This window comes from Cetorhinus maximus, chromosome 1 (genome assembly GCF_964194155.1).
Source record: "Cetorhinus maximus chromosome 1, sCetMax3.hap1.1, whole genome shotgun sequence".
NCBI classification, from domain to species: Eukaryota; Metazoa; Chordata; class Chondrichthyes; order Lamniformes; family Cetorhinidae; genus Cetorhinus; species Cetorhinus maximus.
In genome coordinates this window covers 30,724,060-30,751,922 of record NC_135879.1, presented here as the reverse complement: position 1 = coordinate 30,751,922, position 27,863 = coordinate 30,724,060, and the positions used below count along the sequence as shown (strand labels likewise).

The window sequence follows — 27,863 nt, the reverse complement described above, 5'->3', positions numbered from 1 at the left end:
GACGGTGCAATACTGCGAACATACTAGAGTGAGTTCTGCCCTTTCTCTTTCTGTGGTGACAATGACAAGTTAACCCCTTGTCTTGTATGGACACCATCAGAATTAAGTTGGCAGCAAGACCTACATGACAGAATTAGTTTTATGATCCACATTATCGGACAAGAAGCAAGTTGGCTTCTGGCTCTACTCGGAAGGCTTCATATGGATGAGTTCAACTCAAATACAAAAAGCTCTGAGAATCAGATTGTCTCGAACAATAAATGAATCTGCTCACAGTCATTTTCTACTAACACTACTTTGTTGCTCTTTTGTGTACTGTATTTAAAATACCATAAGCCTGACTAATTGGTTGTGTCTGAATTATATACCAACAGAGGAATCATAATGCCAAACAATATTATGAATACCAAACAGTCATTGTGTTTGCTGATTCATGCCTTGTGTGGGAAAGTCCCTTGCTTTATAAGCTCCACCTACACACAAACTACACATTACATGTTCCCAGAAAGAAACAAGGATTTCTTCCTTCAACTGCACTGGCAAATCTGTTGATGACAAATTAAAGTAGACACTGTCAAAGATGATCCATTTCACACTGAAATATATCAGACAAATAATACCTTGTATGCTGCAGTCATACACCGGTTATAATAGAACTCTAATTTAATTTTACAGAGAGATCAAATGGGACACATGACTACAGCTAGAGTTGCTCCAAACATTCGTGCACTGTCTGATATGCTCTTTCTTCTGTTTTTTAATCCTCCCCCGTACCCTGTATTTAAAAACTTCATGTTGTTTGGGTAAACTCACTGCTCCAGATCATCTTTATTGAAAGGTTAAACTTTGCTGAAGGTTAAACAGCAAGTGCAATTAATGCTTTGTAACTAAGGTTTTAAAAATTTCTTTTCCAAATGGGAACCGAGGTTTTGGTTGTTTTGATCTGTTAAAGGTTTATGCAAATACAAAGGTTAATCTACAAATGTCACTTTTGTTTTACATACAGAGTAATCTAGCATAGTTTAATGAAATAGGTCACTATAAATTGTTAGTATTTACATCCATTTTGTGAATGTTGTACTTTAAATAATAAAACCTCTTTTGCAATGGAGTAATGTTACATTTTACAGAACATGCCTGTTATATTATTATACTATTCATAAAAAGGAACTAGTTGTCATGTGAAAAATATATATATATATATATATATATATATATATCCTGGGGTGCCACATTCACTGTTGCACTGTAGCCATGTGCCTAGTAACAGTTTATCGTGATGGCCCAAGTGCTTTTGGGGAATAAAAGCAATGTTTTATTTTGGGATGATGGTCCCTATAAGAGATAGGTTTCTCTGAAAGAATAATTCTTGTAAATAGCAGCTGGCTTCCAGTAATTGATCATGTGACCCAAGCTGCCTGAGAGATAAACAATCGGGGGGAAAAAAGAGAGGTCAACCAGATGTAAGGTGAATGGATCACTGGGTGTTGTTCTATGTCAAGTAGTTCGAGTTTAGTTCACAAAGGCTGGCTAGAGAGAACATTTCTTTCAAGCAGGAATCACTTCAAGTTGTGTGCGCTGGCTAAAAGATGATGAAAGGACGCAACTAAAAGCATGTTGAATTTCTGGGAAAGCCAAGCTGCGAAGAGAGAATTCTTAAATACAAGACTCCAGGAGTTAAAGAATATAAAAACCAGGAGAGTGCTGACCAGAGGTGGCTATGCTCAAGATCCTAGTGATGCCTGTGTTAAACTGGGAGACTATAGCTGTGGGACGGTTGGAGGAAATTTGAATGGACAATCTTGCTGGAAGTAAACAGAAGGCCCAAAAAATCTCAGTCCCTATAGGAATCTTTGAAACAGTAGTCAGCCCAAGTGGTTAATCTTCCACTGGTCTGATAAGTCTTTGACTTGAACTTTTGGGGGTGTAAGTCAAATGGGTGTAGAAGGAAAGTTGGATTAGTAAGTGTGATTTAGAGCATAAGTAACTGTGTTCAATGTACCTTTAATATCTTTAACGTAACTGACTATTTAAGATAGGACATCAATACTGATAACTACAATCTATGATTTTGTGTAGTAAAATTATTTTGATTCACACCATGAACATTGCGGCTTTAGTCTTTTAGGAAATAACTGGGTTTTTGGATTCTAAAACAAAAATCAACTCATAACTGGCCTCGACCAAGATCATAACATATCAGTCCACCAGCCACAAAGAGAGCGTCAAAAAATACACTTGATGAAGCTCCAGCATTTTGAGTCTAATGTGTGATTCCTTCTAACTTAAGGGAAGCAGAAGACATAACATGGTGGCAGTATTTGTCTGTGAGCAAAACCCCAAACATTTTAAACAAATTTAATGCTGAATTAAGTTGAAAAAAAAATCAACCTGAATTAGTGCCAGAGAGAGCGAGAAAAACCTGAGTGAATTGTGCAAAAATGAAATGGGTGGTGCCACAGCAATAAACACACAACTCCAGCCTATGATGAATTGGGAGGCTGATGATGTCATAAAGGCATGAGAAGTTTAAACGAAAGTGCGAATTAACATTCAGTAGCTTTCTAAAAGAAAAGGATCAGCTACATCCTTTTGTGGGCAAGAGAGAGAAAGTTAAATTTGTTTAATAGCTGGGAGCTGAGTGAATAAAGCAGCAGAAACCCAGACAAGATTTTTGAAAAATTCAGCACAAATCTACAGCTGAAGTCAAATCATTATATCTACCAATATGAAATTCAGGAACTAGGTGAGCCTGTTGACAATTTCATAACAAGATTGAAAAATACAGCCAAAAAATGTAAATTTAAAGGCATAGATGAAAGGATGCTAGATCAGCTCATATGGGGCTCTGCAACTCTGAAGCACCAAAAGAACTGATTGGAAAGGGCAAGCTCACCGTATAGCAGACTGTAGACACTGCCAGAGTACATGAAACCACGAGCAGACAGCTGAAGGTGCTGACTACCAAAATGGCTAGCTTTCAGTTAAGTCAGGAGAAAGGCAGCAGGGTTGATGCAATGAAACAGCAACAAAAGAATGCAAACCAGAGAGAAAGATGTGGAGGAGTTGTGGATGACCACGAGTTCACAAATAAAAGGATATGTCCACCATATGGATCAAACTGCAGAACTTTTGGAAAGACCAATCACTGGGAAAAGATGTGCAGAACAAAGAAAGAAGATGGTGACTGAGTTAGAGTCAGAGCCAGAGCAACAAGGAGAACGAGAAGGAGAAGAAACCAAAACACCCATATCCTGGAAGATGACAATGAGTTTGAGGACACAATAGTCATAGGAACCATACAACTGTATGAAATGGCTGGATGCAACAATTCCCAAAAAGAAATTCATACAACCACTCAGATCAGGAAGAGGGTGAGAAATAAGCCCACAGCCATAAATCTGAGGCTGAAGCTTGATACTGGAGCACAGAATAATATGATCTAAGTCAGACCGTAGATTTCAGGGCTGGGATTTTCCAGCCCCACCGTGGCAGGTTCCCCAGCGACTGATGTGACAGGCCATTCAAATCTCCATCGACATCGGCGGGACCGGAAAATCGTGCTGGCAGGAGGGACCGGAAAATCCCACCCCAGATCATTGCTGAAAATTTGAAAGAAAATGGGGACACAAGGAAAGGTGCTCTGAAACCGAGTAATGCCACATTAATGAATACAGGGGAACTGAGACAAAAACAGAATTACCTGGAAAAACTCAGCAGGTCTGGCAGCATCGGTGGAGAAGAGTCAACGTTTCGGGTCCACACGACCCTTCAACAGAAGGGTCTTCTGTTGAAGGGTCGTGTGGACCCGAAACGTCGACTCTTTTCTTCTCCACCGATGCTGCCAGACCTGCTGAGTTTTTCCAGGTAATTCTGTTTTTGTTTTGGATTTCCAGCATCCGCAGTAGTTTTTTGTTTTTATAACAGGGGAACTGAGATTTGACAGCAGGGAACAACTCAAATCAGGTGGACACACAAAAGAAAAGATATTAACTGTATGTTCTACATCACTGAAACAGAAGGCCCTGCTATCCTGGGGTTGAGCAGTTGCAAGAATTGTAGTTTATCTCAGTAAACCATGAGATAAAAGAAGTAGATATAAAGATCAATCGCCTAGTGAATGTAACACCACCTAAACTGAGCAAAATTAGAGATGAGACCGGCAAAGATCAAGAGTTATAGGTAGTCTTTCAGCAAGTGATCAGGGTTGACCTGTTAAGATACAGTAAGCATAGCCAGCAATATAGTAGTATCAGAGGTGACATGGCACTGGTAGATAGTGTTTATCTCATATGACACAAACTGTCTAAAATGTTATGCTTTAGTTCACTTTCGATTTTCTCCTTGCAATTTCCATCCTGTAAAGAAAGTATAACTTTTCTAATATTACTGTGGGATACTCTGAAGCATGTTTGTGGGGGCTGTGTGTATGTTTGCGTGTGTGTGACTAATTTAATTAAACTGAAGACAATCAGACGACAAGGTTTAAATCATCAAAGGGTTAGGTGTAAAAGCAAGCATTTTGAAGTGGAGATGAACAAGTTAAGATGGGATACAAGCAAATACAACATTAATAGAAATTTGCATTCGGAGATAAATGAGGAGTTGAATTTTTAGCTGTTGAATTTCAAAGAGAAATAAAAGAAAGTTTTACAACTGGCAATGATCATAAATGAATAAAGTTATAAAGTTTATTTTTCCCAGAAGTAATGGCCATAAAGACAACATGAAAGATTTTTATATTTTGGGAAAGGTAACAAGAGCAATGGGGTTAAAGATGAAAGAGAAAAAACACATTTAAAGAAAGACTGAACGCTGTATGAGGGGTGTGTGGCCATGTGAGATCTTGAGGAGTATGCTGTGCGAGTACAGGCCTGTGAATTAAGCAGCCTTTAGTCACCCCAGATATTGTTCCACAAAGCCAGATGTTTTGTACAAGCCTTGGATTTCTAATGTCGAGTGAGAGGGAAATAGAAGCCTGTGAAATACCCCCCTCCCCCAAAGGAACAGTGGGTGCCTTGCAGTAATATTACTGGATTTTTAAAAAATATAGATTAGGAATCTATATGTATTGATGACTGGGAAAGGGTGTTTATTTGTGAGTCTAGCTAAGTAGAAATCTTTTGGGAAACGTGTAAGACTAAATTTAACTGTGTAACTGGAACCTTGTGTGTTTAAGTTTTCTTTTCTTTTGTTAATAAAATGTTTTAATTTAATATTTAAAATCTCCAAAAGTGGTAGTGGAATCTTTACTTCTGACTTCAATACACATATCTTCACGTAATAAAATACAAATTGTTGTGACAGCTTGACCAAGTTTCCCCTTTGAGATTTGATCAGCCTGGCAATTACCACCTGCCATATAATAACAATCCCTTCAATCAATTACAAAGTCCCTTTTTTCCCAGCTATTGCGTGCTCAACAGGAGGAGGCATGGCTAATAACAATGCTAGTTAATTTGTCTTAAAATGACTATTGGCTTTCTACGAACCTATTCAGAGAATATGTTTATAGGTCTACACCATACACATCCCTGACCAAAGTTCACTGATTCAAAAAACCATAAATTTGGGGGGAGGGGGGAATTTTCTTTGTAAATCTGTTCATAAAATTGCTGACTCATACTAAGGTGTATATCATGAGCAAAACCAGCTTTCCATTAGTTAGCCGGAATTGTCAGTCTCCATGCTTGAGCTCATAATGAAGAATATCAGCTTTTTGACTATGGAAGGCATCAGAGCCAAGCCCCTATATCTGCAGTTAAAAAATCTCATCATTCTAAACAAGCAAGTTGGTGAAGAGAAGGTTCCATCTTATTAAAGCCTTTCTGATTGTTTTGTTTTTCTTACTAATGTTTTTAAGTCATAAACACAACCATAAGGAGGTGGTTAGGAAGCAAACAAACCTGATAAATGGATATGTATTGTTGAGACAACATACAGAAGCCTTCTTTTAATTTCAAAGCTACACTTGAACCATATTTCTGCTATGTTTTTTGCCTTTAGGAGGTTTGCAAAACCCCTCGAGTATGGCTTTAATACCTGTGGACATGTTGGATAGACAGTCTTCATAAATCTTGACTGTGCTTTCTTCCAGTCCAATGGCTGGCAATATCCATACAAGCCAACAGATACAAAGACCGGGATTTTCCAGCCCCGCCTGCCGCCAGGATCATCCGGTCTCGCCAAAAGTCAATGGACTTTTGGCTGGGCCGCCAAATCTCCCACGGTGGGTCCTGCCACAGCGGGGCTGGAAGAACCAGGCCAAAGTTTGGGAACAGATTATTCGAGAACCATGAATTCTGAACAATGGGGCAATATGGAGAACCAAGTGAAAGGTGATTGCGGTTTAACCAATGGGATCCAATCAAGTAGTGTTTGTCTGAAGTCAGGTGTACATGCTAAGTCCATAGTTGCAATACTACATCTATTTGATCTGTGAAAACATTCATCAAGCTAAATATTTATCAATTTTAGTGGCACCTGTTGGTGGCATTTCAGAGGGCTGTGATTAAAGTCTCACTCCATGCCTTGAATATGTTTGGCCTCAACTGAAATATTGCATCCAGTTCTGAGCACCACACTTTAGGAAGGTTGTGAAGGCATTAGAGAGGGTGCAGAAAAGATTCATGATCTAGATACATTAGAGAAGCTGGGGCTGATACATTGGAAAGGAGAAGGCTGAGAGGAGATTTGATAGAGGTATACAAAATCATTAGAGGCCTGGACAGAGCAGATAGGGAGAAACTGTTCCCATTGGTGGAACAAACAAGAACCAGAGGACATCGGTTTAAGGTGATTGGCAAAGGGAGGAACGGTGACATGAGGAAAAACTTCTGTTACGCAGCAAGTGGTTAGGATCTGGAATGCGCCGCCTGAGAGTGTGGTGGAGGCGGATTTAATTGTGACTTTCAAAAGAGAATTGGATCATAATCTGAAGAAGAAATATTTGCAGGGCTATAGCGAAAAGGCAGGCAAGTGACAAAGGTGAATTCTCTTCCAGAGAGCCAGTGAAGGCACAACAGGCCAAATGGCCCTCTTTTGTGCTGTAACCATTCTATGACTCAATGTAATCCATGTTGACACTGAAGTGCAATACTGCACTGTTGGAGATGTCACCTTTGGAAAAAGATGTTAACCGAGGCCTTTGCTGCTTATTCAGGTGATATAAAGGTCCATTGCAGTAATCGAAAAGGAGAAGACAGTTTTCCCAGTGCCCTTAACACCACTAGAAGCAGATCAACTGGTCGTTTATCTTATTTAATGGTTGTGGGCCCTGCTGTATGTAAATTCACTTCCATATTGCCCACCTAATGACACAAGTGCACTTACTCAAAAGTAATCAATTGTTTATGCAGCAGGTTGGGATATCCTGAGTGCCTGAAAGATGTATAAATATCTGGTAAACAAACTCAGGGAAAGCAAACTTGATAATCAAAGGGTTCATGTTAGCTTCTAATGCTGTAACTATGTTTTTGGTTGTATAGTTACACAATGTTTGCAATGACCTCATTCCAAAGACTAATTGTAGTAGTGTACCCTGACCCAGATCAGATCAACAGCTATTTCCTGGTTCTTCCTACACATATGTTCTCACTGCATGACTAACGTTCAAATTATTTTCAATTATTCTGGCCTACTACTATAGCTGAGGGCCCATGTAACCCAGCAGACCAAGGCAAATGCACAGTAATGAAATGGTAGTGTAAGGCTTCAACTGCAGTCTATATTCTTAGCATTGTGTATTGAATCAAAAAAATCATCCTTAAGGAATGGTCGGAAGTATGTTAATCAATCATGCTAATTGCACACATTTCCCCATAAGGTTAAAATCGGAGACAGAGTATCAAGTTCCAAAGTTCTGTCAATGCAATTGATAAGCTGAAAATAAACGTGATCTAATTTGTTTCTGCGTGCCAGAATAAAATCAGAAAAAAAGGATACCCGGCCTGTCTGGGCCCCCATTTAACCTGCTTCTGTAACATCAGAGTCTCATATGCAAGGCACAAGGTCATTTCTTGCTTTGCAGAAAAGACAATAAACTTGGATATCTGACAAAAGCTTGATTTCAACAAAGTTCAACAGACAGAATCCTTTCTGCCATAACTTATCGTTTCAGCATGATTTGTTACATCAGCTCACTTTGCAGATAGCAATAAACTTCATCAATAGGCAACAGCAGCAAGAATAATGGCAAGTGCTGACCCCTTTTTGAAAAATTAAGGCAGAGATACAGCACAAATATGACCTGCTCATCAGTGTCACCTACTGCAAGGAGTGGTTAGTGCCGTTCACACAAGTATTTTGTAATGGACAGATATTCAGATCAGAAAATTGGGAAGAATTGAGTGAATGCAGAAAAGTACACTGCGCTTTTAAGCATCTGTGTTTCTATTTGTTCTCAACAGGTTTTTAATATATGTGTTACTTGTTAATGGGCACAAAATTATTACAATCTAGAGATAAATGCACTCTAATGTAGTTTATCCATCAAACAAAAATGGATGTTCTTTGCGCAAAGTGAAGAGGTTTTTACGAAAGAGTGCAGCTAATGGCAGACTGGCTGCTCTCCCTCTGCTGGCCACTCTATGCACTGGGAACTTCTGCGTGAATAAACAAACATATGAACATACAAAATAGGAGTAGGCCATTCGGCCCCTTGAGCCTGCTCCGCCATTCGATAAGATCATGGCTGATCTGTTTGTGTTTCGAGTTCCACATTCCCATCTACCCCCGATAACCTCAGATTTTTGTTAAGCAAAGGAATCAACCAGCCTCCGACTTAAAAATATTCAGTGACCTCACTTCCACTGCCTTCTGAAGCAGAGAGTTCTAAAGTTACACAACCCTCAGCAAAAATTTCTCCTCATCTCTGTCCGATAAGGGCAACTCCTAATTTTAAAACAGTGCTCCCTAGTTCTGGACTCACCCACATCCTTTCAATGTCCACCTTGTCAAGACCATTCAGGATCTTATATACTTCAATCAAATCACCCCTCACTCTTCTAAACTCCAGTTTAAACAAGCCTGTCCAACCTATCCTCATAAGACAACCAGCTCAATCCAGGTATCAATCTAGAAAACCTCCTCTGAACCACCTCCAGCACACTTACATCCTTCCTTAAATAAGGAGACCAAAACTGCACACAGTATTTGAGATGTGGTCTCACCAATGCCCTTTGTAACTGAAGCATAACATCCTTACTTTTATGTTCAATTCCTCTCATAATAAAGGATAGCATCCATTAGCCTTCTTGGCTACATGCTGTACCTGCATACTAACTTATGACTCATGCACGAGAGCGCCTAGATCCCTCTGCACCTCGGAATTCTGCAGCCGTTCTCCATTTAAGTAATACTCTGCTTTTTAATTCTTCACGCCAAAGTGAACATCACAATTTCCCACATTATACTCCATCTGCCAGATTTTTGCCTACTCACTCAACTTATCTATATCTACCTGCAAATTCCTTATGTCTTCTTCACAACATACTTTCCTACCTATGCGTCGTCTGCAAATTTAGCTACCATGCCTTCACTCCCCTCAGCTAAGTCATTGATACAAATTGTAAAAAGTTGAGACCCCAGCACAGACTCCTCCAGGACTCCACTAGTCACATCCTGCCAATCCGACAAGAGGAAACATCCTTTCAATGTCCACCTTGTCAAGAACATTCAGGATCTTATATACTTCAATCAAATCACCCCTCACTCTTCTAAACTCCAGTGGAAACAAGCCCAGTCTGTCTAATCTTTCCTCATAAGACAACCCACTCGTTCCAGGCATCAATCTAGTAAACCTCCTCTGAACTGCCTCCAACACATTTACATCCTTCCTTAAATAAGGAGACCAAATCTGCACACAGTATTTGAGATGTTGGTCTCACCAATGCCCTTTATAACTGAAGCATAACATCCTTACTTTTATTCCTTTGCTTAACAAAAATCTGAGGTTATGCATACTCTGTTTTCTGCTAGCCAGCCAATCCTCTATCCCCTATACCATGAGCTTTTATTTTCCGCAATAACCTTTGATGTAACACTTTATCAAATGCCTTCTGGAGATTCAAGTACAGTATGTCTATAGGCTCTCCTTTATCCACAGCACATGTTACTCCTTCAGAGAACTCTAATAAATTGATTAAACATGATTTCCCTTTCACAAAACCATGCTGACTCTTTCCGATTACTTTGTGTTTTTCCAAGTGCCCAGTTATAACTTCTTTAATGGTCAACTCTAACACCTTCCCCATGACAGACATCAAGCTAACTGGCCTACAGTTTCCTGTTTTCTGCCTCCCTCCTTTCTTGAATTGAGGGGTTATATTTACCACTTTCCAGTCGGTTGAAACCTTTCCAGAATGTAGGGATTTTTGGAAAATTAACACCAATGCACCTACTCCCTCATTAGTCACCTCTTTTAAGACCCTGGACCCGGAGACTTGTCAGCCCACAGTTCCATCAGTTTGCTCAGTACCGCTTCCCTAGTGATTGTAATTTCACCAAGTTCCTCTCTCCCCTCCATCTCCTGATTTACAGCTATTACTGGAATTTTACTATATCCTCTATAGTGAAGACAGAAGTGAAATATTTGTTAATTTCATCCGCTGTTTCCTTAATATCTACTGTTAACTCCCCCATCTCTCTCTGGAGGACCAACACTCATTTTACCTACTCTTTTCCTGCTTAAATACCTGTGGAAACGCTTGCTATCAATTTTTACATTTCTAGTTAGCTTCTTCTCATGCTCTAACTTCTTTCTCCTGATTAACCTTTTAGTCATTCTCTGCTGTATTTTTATATTCTGACCAAACATCTGACCTGCCACTCATCTTTACGCAATTATATGCTTTTTCCTTAAGTTTGATGCTTTCCTGAACTTTAGTTAACTATGGATGGTATAGTAGGAATATACTCATTCTGAATATTTTGAAAAATACCTTTAAATAGCTGCCACTGCTCTCTATTGATCTATCCCCTTGTCTAGTATCCCAGTTTATTTCAGCTAGCTCAGCTTTCATGCCCACATAGTTGCCCTTATTTAAGTTTAAGATACTAGTCTTAGACCCACTCTTCTCCCTTTCACATTGGATGTAAAATTCAATCATATTGTGGCCACTGCTACCTAGGGGTGCCTTTATCCTGAGGTCATTAATTAATCCTGCAACATTACGCAATATCAAATCTAAATTAACCTGTTCTCTGGTTGGTTCCAGAACGTGCTGCTCTAAGAAACTCTCTCGAAAGCATTCTATGAACTCCTCATCCAGGCTACTACTGCCAATCTGATTTTTCCAGTTTATATGTAGATTAAAATCACTGATGATTATTGCCATCCCTTTATCACAAGCACCATTGCGCAAGCACATAAACTGTGGCTACCATTAGGGTGCCTGTAGACCACTCCCACTAGTGACTTCTTTCCCCTACTATTCCTCACCTCCACCCAAATCGAATCTGCATCCTGATTTCCTGAACCAAGGTCATCTCTAACTCTTGCACAAATATCACCCTTGATTTACAGTGCTACTCCTCCACCTTTACCTTGCTTCCTATTCTTCTTGAAGGCCATATACCCCTCAACATTCAGGACCAAATCCTTGTCATCTTGGTCTCCATAATGGCTATCATACCATATTTATTTACTTTAATGTGCGTTATCAATTCGTTTACTTTGTTATGAATGCTACATGCACTCAGATACGGAGACTTTAGTTTTGTCTTTGTTATCTTTGTGACATCTAGACTTGATTCTTGGTGCATTCTAGGGTTTTTTCCCCTCTGTCCCTTCCTGCCATTCTCCGACCCTCATTTTTCATATTATTTTTTTCCTCTCTACTCTTTGATATGCAACATCTTTCCACATTTGATCCCTGACTATTTAGTTTAAAACCCTGGACTTGCTTAGTTATGTGGTTCATAAAAACATTGGTCCCAGGCCGGTTCAGGTGTAGACCGTCCCAACAGTACAGCCCCCACTTTCCCCAGTGCTGATGGCAGTGCCCCTTCAACCAGAAGCCACTTTTCCACCAGTCTTTGAGACACACGTTCATCTCCCTAACTTCAGAAAGGGGGGAGAGAGAGAGAGAGAGAGAGAGAGAGAGAGAGGGGGATTGGCTTGAACATTGATTCCTACGGGAACCTATGATTTACTTAAAGTTGTTTCACTTAAAATCACGATCTTCTGGAATGCAACTACAACTTTAGGGGAGCACTTACTGAATGCCATACATTGTTGCAGACTGGAGTTTATAGCTGAAGGGAAAACAGCAAGGGAGCAGCTACACACATTTCAAGCTGCTCGAGTTTACACTATGATGCAGCAACTAGCCTGCGCTCCACTCGTACTAATAGTTTCCTAAAAAAATCAATATTAAATGTAGATTTCATAGGCAACATAATAATAGATAGTCGAATACAATTCCAAATAATTAAATGAAACACTACATCAGTTAAGAAAATTTTAGGATGTTACGGATAATCCAATAAACTGGATGCTGGTTGGTGAGAATTTGCATATCAAGATGTTTAGTAAGCCAATTGCTTTTCTTATCCGGAACGTCCCCCTATAAGTGCAAGGGAGGAAACAATTTCACTGGCAACATACTCCTTTCCACCTGTTAGACATTGCACACGGTTTCACAAAAACAATACTCTGGAAGAAAACTTGAATTTCATTACTACTGTGAAAACACAGAGCTGTCACCTTCTGACAACTCATAAAACAGAATGGCTATCAGAGTTATTCTTCCTCTGAAACAACCTTGGTGTGGGGGGGGGGGCATAACCTGTCATGCAAGCTGTGCTTAGAAAACTATTCATTCTTTTTCCCTCCGTTTCACTCTTGAAGAACGGAAGAAACTTGGATTTATACAGCCCCTTTCAATAAACTTGGGATATCCCAAAGCCCTTCAAACAGGTGATAGACGGTGGAAGGCTAGCCAAGAATACTTTGCAATAATTAAGTCCAGAGGCAACAAAAGGCATGGATGAGGATTTCCACTGCAGATGAGTTGACGCAGTAACGGAATCAGACGATGTTATGAAGGTAGAATAGGTAGTGATGGCGCAGGTATATGGTCGAAGCTCACCCCAGGTTCAAATATGACACTAAGGTTACAAACAATGTGGTTTAGCCCCAGAGAGTTGCCAGGGAAAGGGATGGTGTCAGTGCCTAGGAAGCGGAAATTGTGGAGGGGTACAGAAGATAATGGCTTAGTTGATTTAACATCTCATTTGACTGATGTCACCTCTGACATTGGAGCACCTCTTCAATATGAAAATGAAGTGTCAGCCGATATTACATGCTCAAACCTCTAGAGTAGGGCTTGAATGCATGACTTCCTGACTCAAGAGCCAAGGCTACGCAGGAGATATGGGCTGGTTGCTGGCACGTCCACTGAAGTGCTAACAGATAAGTTACCCATGCATCGGCCCAGATCTTCCGGTCAGCAGCAGCGATGAAACAGTGAACACCATTGACAACAATTCAAAGTACGGCCTTACCATTTTTTGTCCTTGCAGCCAGGCCTCTGAGCCGGAGCAAGGAGTGAGCCATTGTCAAAGGGATCCACCAGAGTGACTGGCGGGGAAAAGGAGCAATAAGACCATGTCCCCTTCTGATGTCACCAGCACGGGTAACTCCCTTAAGGTCAGCATGCTTGAAGTGCTATGGTAAGTTTTTTGAAGTTCTTAAGGTTGACTTACCTTCAAAAATTTAAAGCCCCAGAAGCCCTTGGCCTTATTGGATGCTAGTGATGCTGAGCTTACCATGTGACATGCATTGTATGATGTATTTTGCTCAGTTGCATGGTGCTCCAATGCATTCACCCATTTACATGCTGGCTTAATATGTGTTCCTCCTCCCCACTTAGGCCACAGCTTCTTCAGCTTAATTAGATCCCACCCCTGCTTATCCAGATATTGCTTCTAATATGGCCACATGGTAATGGAATTTTCAGGATGCAATCTCTTCATTCTAATTAGGGACCAAACTGTCTAAAAGTAACGCCATGTTTATGCTATCAACAGCAGCGCTTACTGGAAATAATCAAAGCTAAGGCACTTACCCTCATCAGTAGGATTGAACCCACAGATATCACAGATACATCGAACCCACTTATTCATTTCTTCTTCGGTGTCTGCTACCAGGTAGAAGACACGGTCAATTGTTCTGATATCAAAAATGTAACTGTTCTCAAGATCCTTCTTATTAAAGGTCAGCCCAGCATCCACTTGCTCACAAAGATTCAAGTCAATGACACGGATCGGTTTCTTTGCATGATCATTTTTGTAGTATTCCAACACATCTGGATCTCCAGTCAGACGGCCACTTCGAAGTACAAACCAACGCTTCTTCCATGCCTGAAAATAAACCAAGAACATCATTCCATTGAACTGTCAGTGCCATTAAAATTTTCTAATGCGTTTACTACTGTATAGTGTTGTCATAAAACCGATTGTTTTGAGCTATAAAAAGAGTGGAAGAAGGAGACAAGATCACTGACACTACATCAGTGAATTTATGTTGGGCAACTATTTCTCCACAGTGTAGAAATGCTTACAATTACTTTGTGTTTTTTAAAAATTTACGGTTATATTAAAAATACAAGAGAAGAGGGCACACAGTTGAGTGCATACCTTCGCCACACTGTGAACTCAACATTATTACAATTATGCAGCTCTTCCTTTAGGCTTTTCCCCTGCCTGGTTGATGCTCTAACTACAAAGCTGAGAAAATAAATCTTATAAGAGCTTCCATCTCACTGAGGAGGCTTCAGGAAAATCCACATCCAACAATCCATTCTGAAAACTCTGCTCACACTTTTACAGCTGTGACAAATGCCACCACCGCAGCTGAGGCAATCCACAACATTCTAAATAAAACAGGCCACAACATTTTAAAAGAAAAAGCCATTTTTCTCTATCTTCTAATGTTAACGAATCACTCAAAAAAAATTCCAGGATCCCAATCTGAATCCACATCTTTGCCAAAAAACAAATAATTCTTCCTTGGGCCATTCCCTAGCTCTGTCCCAAGTTTCGTCGAAACCTGTCCATTAGTTTTTGAGATATACTGTTTACAAACAGGCTAACAAACAAGGGGGAAAACCATTACCTCTGCCCACCTTCACTGGTGGAGATAATAATAGGTCCACCCTGAAGGGTTGCAAGAGAAATCATTTTGCTTGGATGACCCACAAACTCTATTTGTTACAAGCTGTCCACCTTCTCCTTGATCCACCTTTTCTGATAATTGTACAAATAAGGACCCACTGGAAGAATAACAGGAGACTGAAACAGGTAGAGTTAGGGTATCATTAAATTTTCCCCCTCCAATATCTTTCTCTCCTGAAGAATGGGTACTTGGGCACCATATGGAAGGCCACGTGGTACACATTGGTACGGACAACATAAGCAGAAAGAAGGATGTGGTTCTGGAGTCAGAATTCAGGGAGCTAGGTAGGAAATTAACATGTAGGACCACCAAAGTGTTAATCTCCAGCTTACTCCTAGTACCATGCACAAGTGAGTATAAAAATAGGAGGATAAAGCAGATGAATGCATGGCTGGAAAGATGGTGTAGGAGGGAAGGCTTTAAATTCTTGGGACATTGGGACCAGCTCTGGGGAAGGTGGGACCTGTACAGGCTGGAGGGTTGCAGCAAAGAAAGCCAGGATTGAATTCCTTGCGGGGCAATTTGCTAGTGCTATTGGGGAGGGTTTAAACAAACTTGGCAGGGGTGTGGGAAACAGAAGGAAATATCAGACAGGAATACCAAGGTGCACAGAATACTGCGAGAGTTAGGGAAGCACTACAGTAGGGAATAGCAAGTTATTAGGTGGGGACAGTATAAGGGAGAAAGCAGTAAAGTCTAAATCTGGGATAAATGTGAATGCATGGAGTGAGGTTAATAAAATTGGTGAATTACACATGCAGGTTGACATGTGGAAAATGATGTTATGGCTATAACAGAAACTTGGCTGAAAGAAGGGCAGAGTGTTAAATATTCCTGGATACAAGGTATTCAGGAAAGATAAGAAAATAAGAAAAGGGCAGAGAGTGACAATATTGATAAGGAGAGAATTGCAGTGTTGGAGAGAGAGGATGTTGCAGAAGGGTCAAGGACAGAATCTATTTGGCTATGGCTTAGGAACAAAAAAAGTGCAATTATATTGCCTCTCAATGGGCCACCAACTAGTGGAAAGGATGTAGAGGTACAAATTTGCAACGAAATTTCAGAGAAGTGCAAGAAGTTTACAGTAGTTATAATGGGGAACTTTAATTATCTGAATATAGCTGGAATAGTAGTAGTGCATAGGGTAGAAGGGGGCAAGAGTTCCTAGGGTGTGTTCAGGAAAATTTTCCGTAGCCGTATGTTTCTAGTCCTAAAAATGGGGAGGCCAGACATTGTTCTTGGGAATGAGTTGGGCCAAGTGGATCAAATATTTGTGGGAGAACATTTAGGGACAGTGACCATTGTATCAAAAGTTTTAGTTTGGCAACGGAAAAGGACAAAGAACAATGTAGAATTAGAATAGTTAACTGGGGGAAAGCCAACTTCAATGGGGTAAGAATGGATCTGGGCTGAATAAATTGGATTCAAAAGGTTGGCAGGAAAAAGGCAACTGATACATTCAAAGAAGGGATAGTTCAGGCACAGTCAATGTATAGTCTTTTCAAAGGGGAAAGGTAGGGCAATCAAATCCAGAGCTCCCCAGATGACCCAAGAGATAAATAAACATGAAAAGTAAAAATTGTGCTTTTGACAGATGTCACGTGGATAATATAATAGAGAACCAGGCTGAATATAGAAGGTTAGAGTGAAAAAGCAAATAAGAGAAGTAAAGAGGGAGTATGAATTGTGGTTGACTCTTAAATGCTCTCTGAGATAGCCTATCAAGCCATGTGAGTTGTATCAAACCACTACGAAGTCTATGAAGAATGAAACTGGACAGTCCACTCGGCATCGACTTAGGTAACGGAAACAACGGCAAACTCAGCCCTGTCGACCCTGCCAAGTCCTCCTTACTAACATCTGGGGGCTTGTGCCAAAATTGGGAGAGCTGTCTCATAGACTAGTCAGGCAACAGCCTGACATAAGTCATACTCTCAGAATCGTATCTTACAGATAATGTCCCAGGCACCACCATCATCATCCCTGGGTATGTCCTGTCTCATTGGCAGGACAGACCCAGCAGAGGTGGCAGCATAGTGCTATACAGTTGGGAGGGAGTTGCCCTGGCAGTCCTCAACATCTACTCCGGACCCCACAAAGTCTCATGGCATCAGGTAAAAAATGGGAAAGGAAATCTCCTGCTGGTTAACATGTACTGTCCCCCCTTCAGCTGATGAACCAGTACTCCACAATGTTGAACACCACTTGGCGGAAGCACTGAGGGTGTCAAGGGTGCAGAATGTACTCTGGGTGGGGGACTTCAATATCCATCACCAAGAGTGGCTCAGTAGGACTATTACTGACTGAGCTGGCCAGGTCCTAAAGGATATAGTTGCTAGACTGAGTCTGCGGTAGGTGGCGAGGGAAAAACATACTTGACCTCATCCTCACCAATCTGCCTGCCACAGATGCATCAGTCCATGACAACATGAGTAGGAGTGCCCACCGCACAGTACTTGTGGAGGCAAAGTCCCATCTTCACATTGAGGATACCTCTATCATGCTGTGTGGCATTAGCACCATGCTAAATGGGATAGATTTCGAACAGATCTAGCAACTCAAGACTGTGAATCGATGCGGTGCTGTGGGCCATCAGCAGCAGCAGAACTGTACTCAACCACAATCTATAACGTCATGCCAGGCATATCCCCCACTCTACCATTACCATCAAGTCAGGGGATCAACCCTGGTTCAATGAGGAGGGTATGCCAGGAGCAGCACCAGGCAAATCTAAAAATGAGGCGTCAACCTGCTGAAGCTACAACTCAGGACTACTTGCGTGCCAAACAGCATAAGCAGCAAGTGATAGGCAGAGCTAAGCGATCCTACAACAAACGGGTCAAATCTAAGCTCTGTAGTCCTGCCACATCCAGTCGTGAATGGTGGTGGACAATTAAACAATTCACTGGAGGAGGAGGCTTCACAAATATCCCCATCCTCAATGATGGGGGAGCCCAACACACCAGTGCAAAAGATGAGGCTGAAGCACTTGCATCAATTTTCAGTCAGAAGTGCCGAGTGGATGGTCCATCTCGGCCTCCTCCAGAGGTCCCCAGCATCACAGTGTCAGTCTTCAGCCAATTTGATTCACTCCAGATGATATCAGGAAATAGCTGAAGGCACTGGATACTGCAAAGGCTATGTGCCTTGACAATATTCTGGCAATAGCACTGAAGACTTGTACTCCATAACTTGCTGTGTCCCTAGCCAAGTTGTTCCAGTAGAGCCACTACACTGGCATCTACCCAGCAATGTGGAAAATTGCCTAGGTATGTCCTGTACACAAAAAGCAGGACAAATCCAACTAGGCCAATTACCATCCCACCAGCCTACTCTTGATCAACAGTAAAGTGATGGAAGGGATCAACAGTGCTATCAAGCTGCACTTGCTTAGCAATAACTTGTTCACTGACGCTCAGTTTGGGTTCTGCCAGAATCACTCAGCTCCTGACCTCATTACAGTCTTAATCTAAACATGGACAAAATAGCTGAACTCCAGAGGTGAGACAAGAGTGACTGCCCTTGACATCATGTCAGCAGTTGACAGAGTGTGGCATCAAGGAGCCCGAGCAAAACTGGAGTCAATGTGAATTGGGGGAAATCTCTCCGATGGTTGGAGTCATGTCTAGCACAAAGGAAGATGGTTGTGGTTCTTGGAGATCAATCATCTCAGTACCAGGACATCACTGTAGGAGTTCCTCAGGGTAGTGTCCTCGGCCCAACCATCTTCAGCTACTTCATCAATGGCCTTCTTTCCATCATAAGGTCAGAAGTGGAGATGTTCGCTGATGATTGCATAATGTTCAGCACCATTAGTGACTCATCAGATACTGAAGTAGTCCATGTCCAAATGCAGCATGATCTTGACAATATCTAGGCTTGGGCTGACAAGTGGCAAATAACATTCGCACCATACAAGTGCCAGGCAATGACCATCTCCAACAAGAGAGAATCTAACCATCACCCCTTGATATGCAGTGGCATTACCATCGCTGACTCCGCCACTGTCAACATCTTGGGGGTTACCATTGACCAGAAACTGAACTGGACTAGCCACTTAATACTGTGGCTACAAAAGCACCTCAGAAGCTAGGAATCCTGCAGCAAGTAACTCATCTCCTGACTCCCCACAGTGTGTCCACCATCTACAAGGCACAAGTCAGGAGTGTGATGGAATACTCTCCACTTGCCTAGATGAGTGCAGCTCCAAAAACACTGAAGAAGCTCAACACCATCCAGGACAAAGCAGCCCGCTTGATTGGCACATCATCCACAAACATTCACTCCCTCCACCACCACGCACAGTGGCAGCAGTGCTTACCATCTACAAGATGCACTGCAGGAACTCACCAAGACTCCTTAGACAGCATCTTTCAAACCCACAACTGCTGCCACCTAGAAGTACAAGGGCAGCAGATAGATGGGAACACCACCACCACCAAAAGTTCCCCGTCCAAGCCACACATCATCCTGACTTGGAAATATATCACCATTCCTTCACTGTCGCTGGGTCAAAATCCTGGAACTCCTTCCCTAACAGCACTGTGGTGCACCTATACCACATGGACTGCAACAGTTCAAGGCAGCTCACCACCACCTTCTCAAGGGTAATTGGGATGGGCAATAAATGTTGGCCTCACCAGTGATGCCTGCATCCCATGAATTAATATGAAAAATGAAAAGAGATTGGCAGCTAGCATAGAAGAGAATCCCAAAGTCTTCCATAGGCATATAAATAGTAAAAAGGTGGTCAAAGGAGGAGTATGGCTGATTAGGGACCAAGAAGGGAATTTATACATGGAAGCAGGAGAATAGTCGAGGTATTAAATGAATACTTTGCTTCCGATTTTACCAAGGAAGAAGATGCCACCTGAGCCATGGTGAAAGTGGAGGTAATTAATACACCGAAAGGATTTTAAATTGACAAAGGTGGTGGTATTGGACAGGGTACCTGTACTTAAAGTTGATAATGCACCAGGACCAGATGAGATGCACCCAAAAGGATACTGAGGAAAATAATCTTCTAGTCTTCCTTAGACTCAGGGTTGGTGCCAGAGGACTGGAGAATTGCAAAAGTTACATCCTTGTCCAAAATAGGATGTAAAGATAAACCCAGCAACTACAGGCCAATCAGTTTAACTTCTGTGGTGGGCAGACTCCTACAAACAATAACTTGGGACAAAATTAATAGTCACATGGACAAATGTGGGGTAAGTAAGGAAAGCCAGCATGGATTTGATAAGGGGAAAATCGTGTTTAACTAACTTGCTGGAATTTTTTGAAGACGTAACAGAGAGGGTTTATGAGGGCAATGTTCTTGATGTAGTGTCCTTGGACTTCCAAAACGCATTTGATACATTGTTACACAACAGACTTGTAAGCAAAGTTATAGCTCATGGAATAAAAGGGACTGTAGGAACATGGATACAAAATTGGCTGAGTGACAAGAAACACAGAGTAGTGGTTAATGGTTGTTTTTTGGGCTGATGAAGGTTTGTAGTGGAGTTCCTCAGGGATCAATGTTGTGACCCTTGCTCTTCTTGATACATACTAATGATTTGGACCTTGAAACTTGAAAGCATTGTGAACTGTGAGGAGGATAGTGTAGAACTTCAAAAGGACATTGACAAGTTGGTTGAATGGACAGACAAGTGGCAGTTGAAGTTCAATGCAAAGAAATGTGAAGTGATTCGGATTGGTAGGAAAAAACATGGAGAGACAATATAAGTTAAAGGGTACAATTCTAAAGAGGGTGCAGGAGCAGAGGTTCTTCAGTGTATACATGCATAAATCATTGAAGATGGCAGGACAGGTTGAGGGAGCGGTTAATAAAGCATACAGTATCCCAGGCTTTATTAATAGGGTCATACACGAGCAAGGAGGTTATGTTGAACTTGTGTAAAACAACTAGTTCAGCCTCAGCTGGAGCACTGCTTCCAGTTCTGGATGCCGCACTTTAGGGAAGATGTGAAGGCAGTGGAGAGTGCGCAGAAAAGATTCACGAGAATGGTTCCAGGAATGAGGAACTTCAGTTATGAAGGTAGATTGGAGGAGCTGGGACTGTTTTCCTTGGAAAAGAAAAGGCTGACAGGAGATTTGATAGAGGGGTTCGAAATCAAGAAGGGTCTGAACAGAGTAAATAGGGAGAAAATGTTCACACTTGTGTAAGGATCAAGAACGACAGGGTATGAATTTAAAGTAATTGGCAAAAGAAACAATAGCGACATGGGGAAAAACGTTTTCACGCAACGAGTCGTTAAGGTCCGGCATGCACTGCCTGAATGTGATGGAAGCAGGTTCAATCGAGGCATTCAACAGAGAATTAGACCATTATCTGAAAAGGAAGAATGTGCAGGGTTATGGGGAGAAGGCGGGAGAATGGCATGAGGTGAATGGCTCATTCAGAGACAGTCTGAATGGCCTCCTTCTGCGCTGTAACCATTCTGTAATTCTGCCTTCACTGTCTATCGAACCATATTCCATCATGCTGCAAGATACAAGTGTGGAGACTGACCTTCAGAGAGCTATTTAATTGTGAATACCATCACTGTGATTCCCAACCACAGCTTCACTCAGCCTGCGTATGCAGACTTCGAGAAGGAAATGTTGGTTGGTAATTAGGATTAAGAATCATGTTAATTTCCTCTCCCTAAATAAGAACATTGATATCTATTGTTTCAACCCCTTCTTGCATCAATCTAGTTTAGGGAAGGGGCCAGAGTGTAGGTTGAGGAGATGGAGAGAGAGAGTAAAATGAAAAATACATTTAAACAGCACCTTTCATAACCTTAGACAACATCGGAGTGCTTTATAGCCAATGAATTACTTTTTGCAGATGTCATTGTTGTTGCTACTGCTTTGTAAAATATGGCAGCCAATCAGCAAGATCCCACAAACACCAAATGAGATAAAAGATTTGTTCACCTGTTTTGCTGGTAGTTGACAAAGGAATGTTGGCAAAGATACTGCAAATTCCCTGTTCTGAATAATGCCATAAGATTTTTACATCCAACAGGGAAGTAACTAGGTCCTCAGTTTAATGACTCTTTTGAAAGACAATATCGCTAACTGTGCAGCACTTTACTGCACTGAGGTGTTAGCTGAGATTTTGCATTCAGGTCATGAAATTTGCCTTAAACTCTCAACCTTCTGATTCGGAGGAATGAAGTCTGGGGCCCCCCTGGTCTACACAGCCCTTCAACACACCCACTGAGCTGTTGCAAAAGGGACTATTCTATTTTGCTTTGGAGGTAGGACAGACAATAGTTTCCATGTTTCTTGAAAAAGACACACTACTGCATCCTTTGAAAAGGCATCATTTATAAGTAACAAAATGGTTTATTATACAATGTCCTTGGCCTATTTTGTTTGTTGAGCCGCAGCAAACACTGTTACAACGCCAACAAGCTGTAAAGTTAGTTATTAAGAGCAGAGCTCTCACATCAACAATTTGAACTCTAAATGTCCTCTTTCTTGCAATCATTCCAAATAGTTTCAAACAAATAGCGCTACAAACACCATTTCTAAATTTTAGTCATGAGGAAGAATGACACCTCGGAAATAATTTGTTCTCACATAATTTTCCAAACACGACTATTTTCATCTCTAATTAACAGCTTCAAGAAAACCAAGTGTATTATTAAGCCACACAGATCAGGAGATCCCAGATTCAAATTCCCAAGATAGCAACTGGGTGCCAAATTTTGGCTGCAGCAATCTTTAGTTTTTCCTTTGGGCAGCGGCAAGAGCCAGAGGGGAATTAAGCCAGTATTCCTGCTTGTGATTGCTATCCAGCAAATGCTGCTAGACAATATTCATGCAGAACTGGTCAACATGGGCCATGATTACATGTTGCAGCAGGTACCAAATGTTGCCAGAGAACCAGTTTTGCAAAACACAAAGGGGAACCAAAAGTGCTTATAAAATAATTTTCTGAATGTAGTATTGCATTAAAAAACAAAGTTAATTTTATATCGACAGTTAAAAGTGAATTCCAGCTCAAAGGTTCACAATTAACCACCATAAGTCTTCCATTTGTTCATGTCTTGGTGGAGTTAAATTGCATGTTATTTTCTCCTGTTTGATTCTTTTAGGGAGTTGGGATGTAGCACGATTAAATAATGCAGCCTTGAATACACAATGCTGCAACAGTGAGCAGGGAACAAATACAGAGTTATAGATACTAGAGGCCAAGGTCTCTCCAAATTCAAGACACTGAGCTATTCAGTACGAGCCATTCCTCTTTGTACTCTGTTACCATACACCAAAGGTCTTCCATAATTAAAGTAACTACGTTTCATAACAACTGCCAAATGATTGTCTAATAAAAACTGCTGCCTAGCTACACATGTGGCTACAATGTTTTAGTCACATGTAGTAATTTTAGTAGAAACTGCCTTAGATACACTCAAAGATTACATGTACATGTACTTCACATGGGTATATTTACTCAATGCCTGCCACCATTCAGCAATCAAGCAAAGCTCTCACAACAATCAAAACAGATTCAAAACATTTTATGAACAAATGCACGAAATTAAGTGCACATTCATGTGTCACTTGAATTTGAATACTGTGATCACATGCAAAAGTCCATTACTCATTTTTTATTTAATAATCAGAAATGCAAGTCGCCACATCTGTATTCCCAATTAGTCGTAAGTAGGTAATGTATTAACCAAAATTGCTGGAAACCAAGAAATCACAACAAACATTCCAGAATGCAATGAAACTTCATTATGTGAGTTAACTACTGCAGTTCAGAGAGGTTCCAAGCTTGATTTCTGGTTTGTGCAGTTATCCAACTAGCATCCCTACTGCTGTTCTTCGTTGGAGCAGTGGGCGGCTGTTACAATTCGTCTCAGCACTCCTGACCTAGGGAGGGTTAAAAATTAGTCAGGATTCCCATTCCTGATTTCTTGGGGTGAAAGTCCTACTGGGAGCGCAGGTGTGGTTATCAGATAAGGACAAGATACTAGGACTGCCAGTGTCTATGGGATTTGTACCCCAGCAAGAGTGAGCATTTTCAATGGAGGAAAAGGAAAGGGACAAAACAGGAAAATGGGGCTCAGGGATGGTGGAGGCATCAACTTTGCATAAGACAAATTTTAATAGGTATTTCAAGTAATGTTAAATTTGAGTAAGCATCTTTTGTGAAAGCTAAGTTGGTACGAGAACTTATAAATCACAACTTTGTTCTAGACTGACCGTTGCACAGAAAAGTAGATATACAAATCAAAATCTAGAGTATGCATGAAAAGTCCAAAAGTAAACACTTAATTTTTCCAACCCTGTGAGACAGATGGAGGCTGAAGGGTGGGTAGCGGTAATCCCAAACAGTACGGCCCCCTAACGCCATGCTGCCTCCAGACGACTGTTCCAAGGGTGGGTTACCGTGGGAATTGGCAGCCTTCTCCACAGAGGCAGGAAGATAATGAAGTCAATCAAGGGCCATTTTTCAGCCAATGGACTCTATTTTTCACTGATCATGGGGGAAGGGGAGGAAAATAGGAAGAGAAATTTACTTATGACTAAACTGTTCTTCTATCTGTCCTGATGTGTGCATTCCCTGTATTTTCACTTGTGCACATATAAACTGGTGCACTTCTCATGTACCTTAATCTGTGATGACGAGTTGGAACAGCTGCCAATGTTGCATTTACACTGGACCCATTTCATCAGTCAACATGAAGACTCATGTTGTAGACTCAGCAACATGGCAGCTTCAAACATGCATGTGTGCACAATTAGCCAAGCTCCCTTGCAAGGTCCTTTCAAATATCGTGCTTTAATTAAACAGCTGTAAGTAGATAGTTCAGAAATACAAGTCTTCAATTGCACTTACACTGGACCCTGAGAATAGCTCAATCTGCTCCTAGATCTGCATTTTGGCCATCACAAAATGGTCAAGAACATTCTAATTCTGCAGGCATTTGGCTGCCGTTTAAATTTTAACTAAGTATAGGTCCCAGATTGTATATTCCATAACACATCTCAACAATGTCACATTACTGGGTTGCTGCATAATGCTAAGTGCAGTATTTGAAACACGGTGAATACTTGCACTGTTTTAAACTTTCATTAGCAATTATATGTATTTTAATACTATACATATGGTAATCCCTTTCCATTGCACCAAAGTCCCTTCCTATTCAGGAGGTCTTCACTCCAAAAACATTTAGTGCCATTCCAAATTATAGCCTGAAGAGCTTAAAGAACACAATGCTACAGGGGTGACACTACAACGTGGTGTATAGGGCTATGAAACACATGGACAATTGAGGTTTTTAATAATCTTCTACATTTTGCTAGAAAATTCTAATACCTGACTTAAAAACTTGGGTAAACATTTAGCCTAAGACAGGTCTTCTGGGCAGTCAATGCTCAGGTCAATTGATATCGGAACACTTGTTCAGATGTAGCTATGGAATTATTGTACACAATGCTAAAATGAGTACTCAAGTTATTGGTGTGGCACCTGATAATATTTTGCTAGAAAAGAGACTAAGCAGTTTGATATTAAATGCTTCGGGTGTATGTGAATTTGGTAATAGTTGTCGTCTATTGAAAAATTCCACTAAATTGACTGAAAGCTATTCAAGTTACACACATAATTTTACTACCCTTAATAAAACCTCAAATAATAATTGCAGAAATTAAGGTGAACCTGATCCAAGGGCTGTAAAACTGTAGCTTGGTTGCATTGTTATATGGGTGGTATGCACTTCATGTACTACAACATGCCTATTAACAAAAAGTTGGTCAACAGAAACTGCTGACTAGCCACAGATATGCGAACACAATTTAAGGCACATGCATTAATTTTAATGGAAAATGCCTTGCACACAATACAAATAAAGGTTCTTCACATTTATTTACTTTATATCTCCCACAATTTTGTACTAAGCTTTTCAGTCCATGGCCTGTAAATTCCAAACTCCAGGGCAGTGCAGCTGGGGGAGGGTGGAGGTGGAGGGAGGGTGGACGTGGAGGTGGGGTGTGGGGGGGTACTCCAAAGTTGCGCTAGGGAACACCCCCCTGGAAGTTCCCAGGTAAGACTGCATGTCGATTGCCTGGAAAGTTCAAACTTCCGATGGGCGATTGCCCCGCACTGGGAACCATCCAAGAATGTGATTTAAATTGCAAACTTTGATGGTCCCGACCGTCTAGCAGCAATAGTTACCCAGAAAAAGTCAGAAGAATTTAAACTACTTCTTGTTTCTGGGTAACTATTATAGTGACTTCCACTGAAACACTTGGGCTTATATTCTCTGGAGTTTAGAAGAATGAGAGGCGATCTCATTGACACCTACAAAATTCTGAAGGGGCTTGACAGGGTGAATGCTGAGAAATTATTTCCATTGGTTCGGGAATCTAAAACACGGGGGCACAGTCTCAGGATAAAGAGGCCGATCATTTAGGACTGAGATGAGGAGAAATGCCTTCACTCAAAGGGTTGTGAATCTTTGGAATTCTCTACCCCAGAGTGTTATGGATGCTTCATTGTTGAATACACTTAAAAACTGGGATGGACAGATTTTTGGTCCCTCAGGGAATTTAAGGATACAGGGAGTGGGCAGGAAAATGGAGTTGATGCCCAAGATTAGCCATGATTGTATTGGATGGCGGAGCAGGCTCGGTGGGCCATGTGGTCTACTCCTGCTTCTTATGTTCTTATGTTTTCATGTGTCCAGATAGCTATGTTTATTATTCATTTTATTTGCCGTAGAGGGAGTACAACGAAAGTTCACCAGACTGTTTCCTGGGATGGCAGGGCTGTCCTACGAGGAGAGATTGAAGAGACTGGGCCTGTATTCTCTGGAGTTTAGAAGAATGAGAGGTGATCTCATTCAAACATACAGAATTCTTACAGGGCTCCATAGGGTAGGTACAGGAAGAATGTTTCCCCTGGCTGGGAGGTCTTGAAACGGGGTGGGGGAGAGGGGGGGGAGAGAGACAATCTCAGAATAAGGGGTAGGCCAGTTAGGACTGAGATGAGAAGGAATTTCTTCACTCAGAGGTTGGTGAATTCTTAACCTCAGAAGGCTGTGGAGGCTCAGTCATCGAGTATGTTCAAGACAGATCAACAAATCTTTAGATATTAAAGGCATCAAGGGATATGGGGATAGTGTGGGAAATTGACGTTGAGGTAGAAGATCAGCCATGATCTAGCTGAATGGCGGAGCAGGCTCAAGGGCTGAATGGCCTACTCCTGCTCTTATTTCCTATGTTTCTATGTTCCTGTTTTTCCTATTTTCTGGCCAAAGCTGTAATTAGCTACATCCGGATTCCCAATTAGCCACATTAGGCAGGTAGCTAACATTTTGGTAACACTGTACTATCAAATTTAACTTCCCAATAAATATCAGAGTTTTATAGTGCCTTTAACTTGATCTTCAATACCCATTTCAGATTGTAGCAGATCCTGAATGTAACACTTGTGGTTCTCATAAATAAAGATATCTCACACACACATACAATGAACAGTAGTTAAATGACTGTCTTAAGGGAAGCAGCTGGGTTATTCCTATTGGAGACTCAAGTTAAAATGAACAGTAAACAGGAATTGCTCCTCATGCCTTCCTAGCACAGCACTTCCACAGCTTGACATGATCCAGTCCACTGTCCAAGCAACCCGCGCAAATACCGAATAATCAATCCACACTTCTTCCTGTCAGGCAAATAA

General features: G+C 41.2%; 1 protein-coding gene across 10 annotated transcripts in view; it reads right to left on the bottom strand.

Annotated features, from left to right (window-relative positions):
- gab1 (GRB2-associated binding protein 1) overlaps window positions 1-27,863 on the bottom strand; it is a 231,108-nt gene that overhangs the window by 70,898 nt on the left and 132,347 nt on the right. For all 10 annotated transcript variants that reach the window (XM_078539363.1, XM_078539371.1, XM_078539405.1 and 7 more), the window contains exon 2: window positions 14,070-14,364. In XM_078539363.1, coding sequence (XP_078395489.1) covers window positions 14,070-14,364 — 295 coding nt within the window. The remainder of the gene's footprint in view (window positions 1-14,069; window positions 14,365-27,863) is intronic.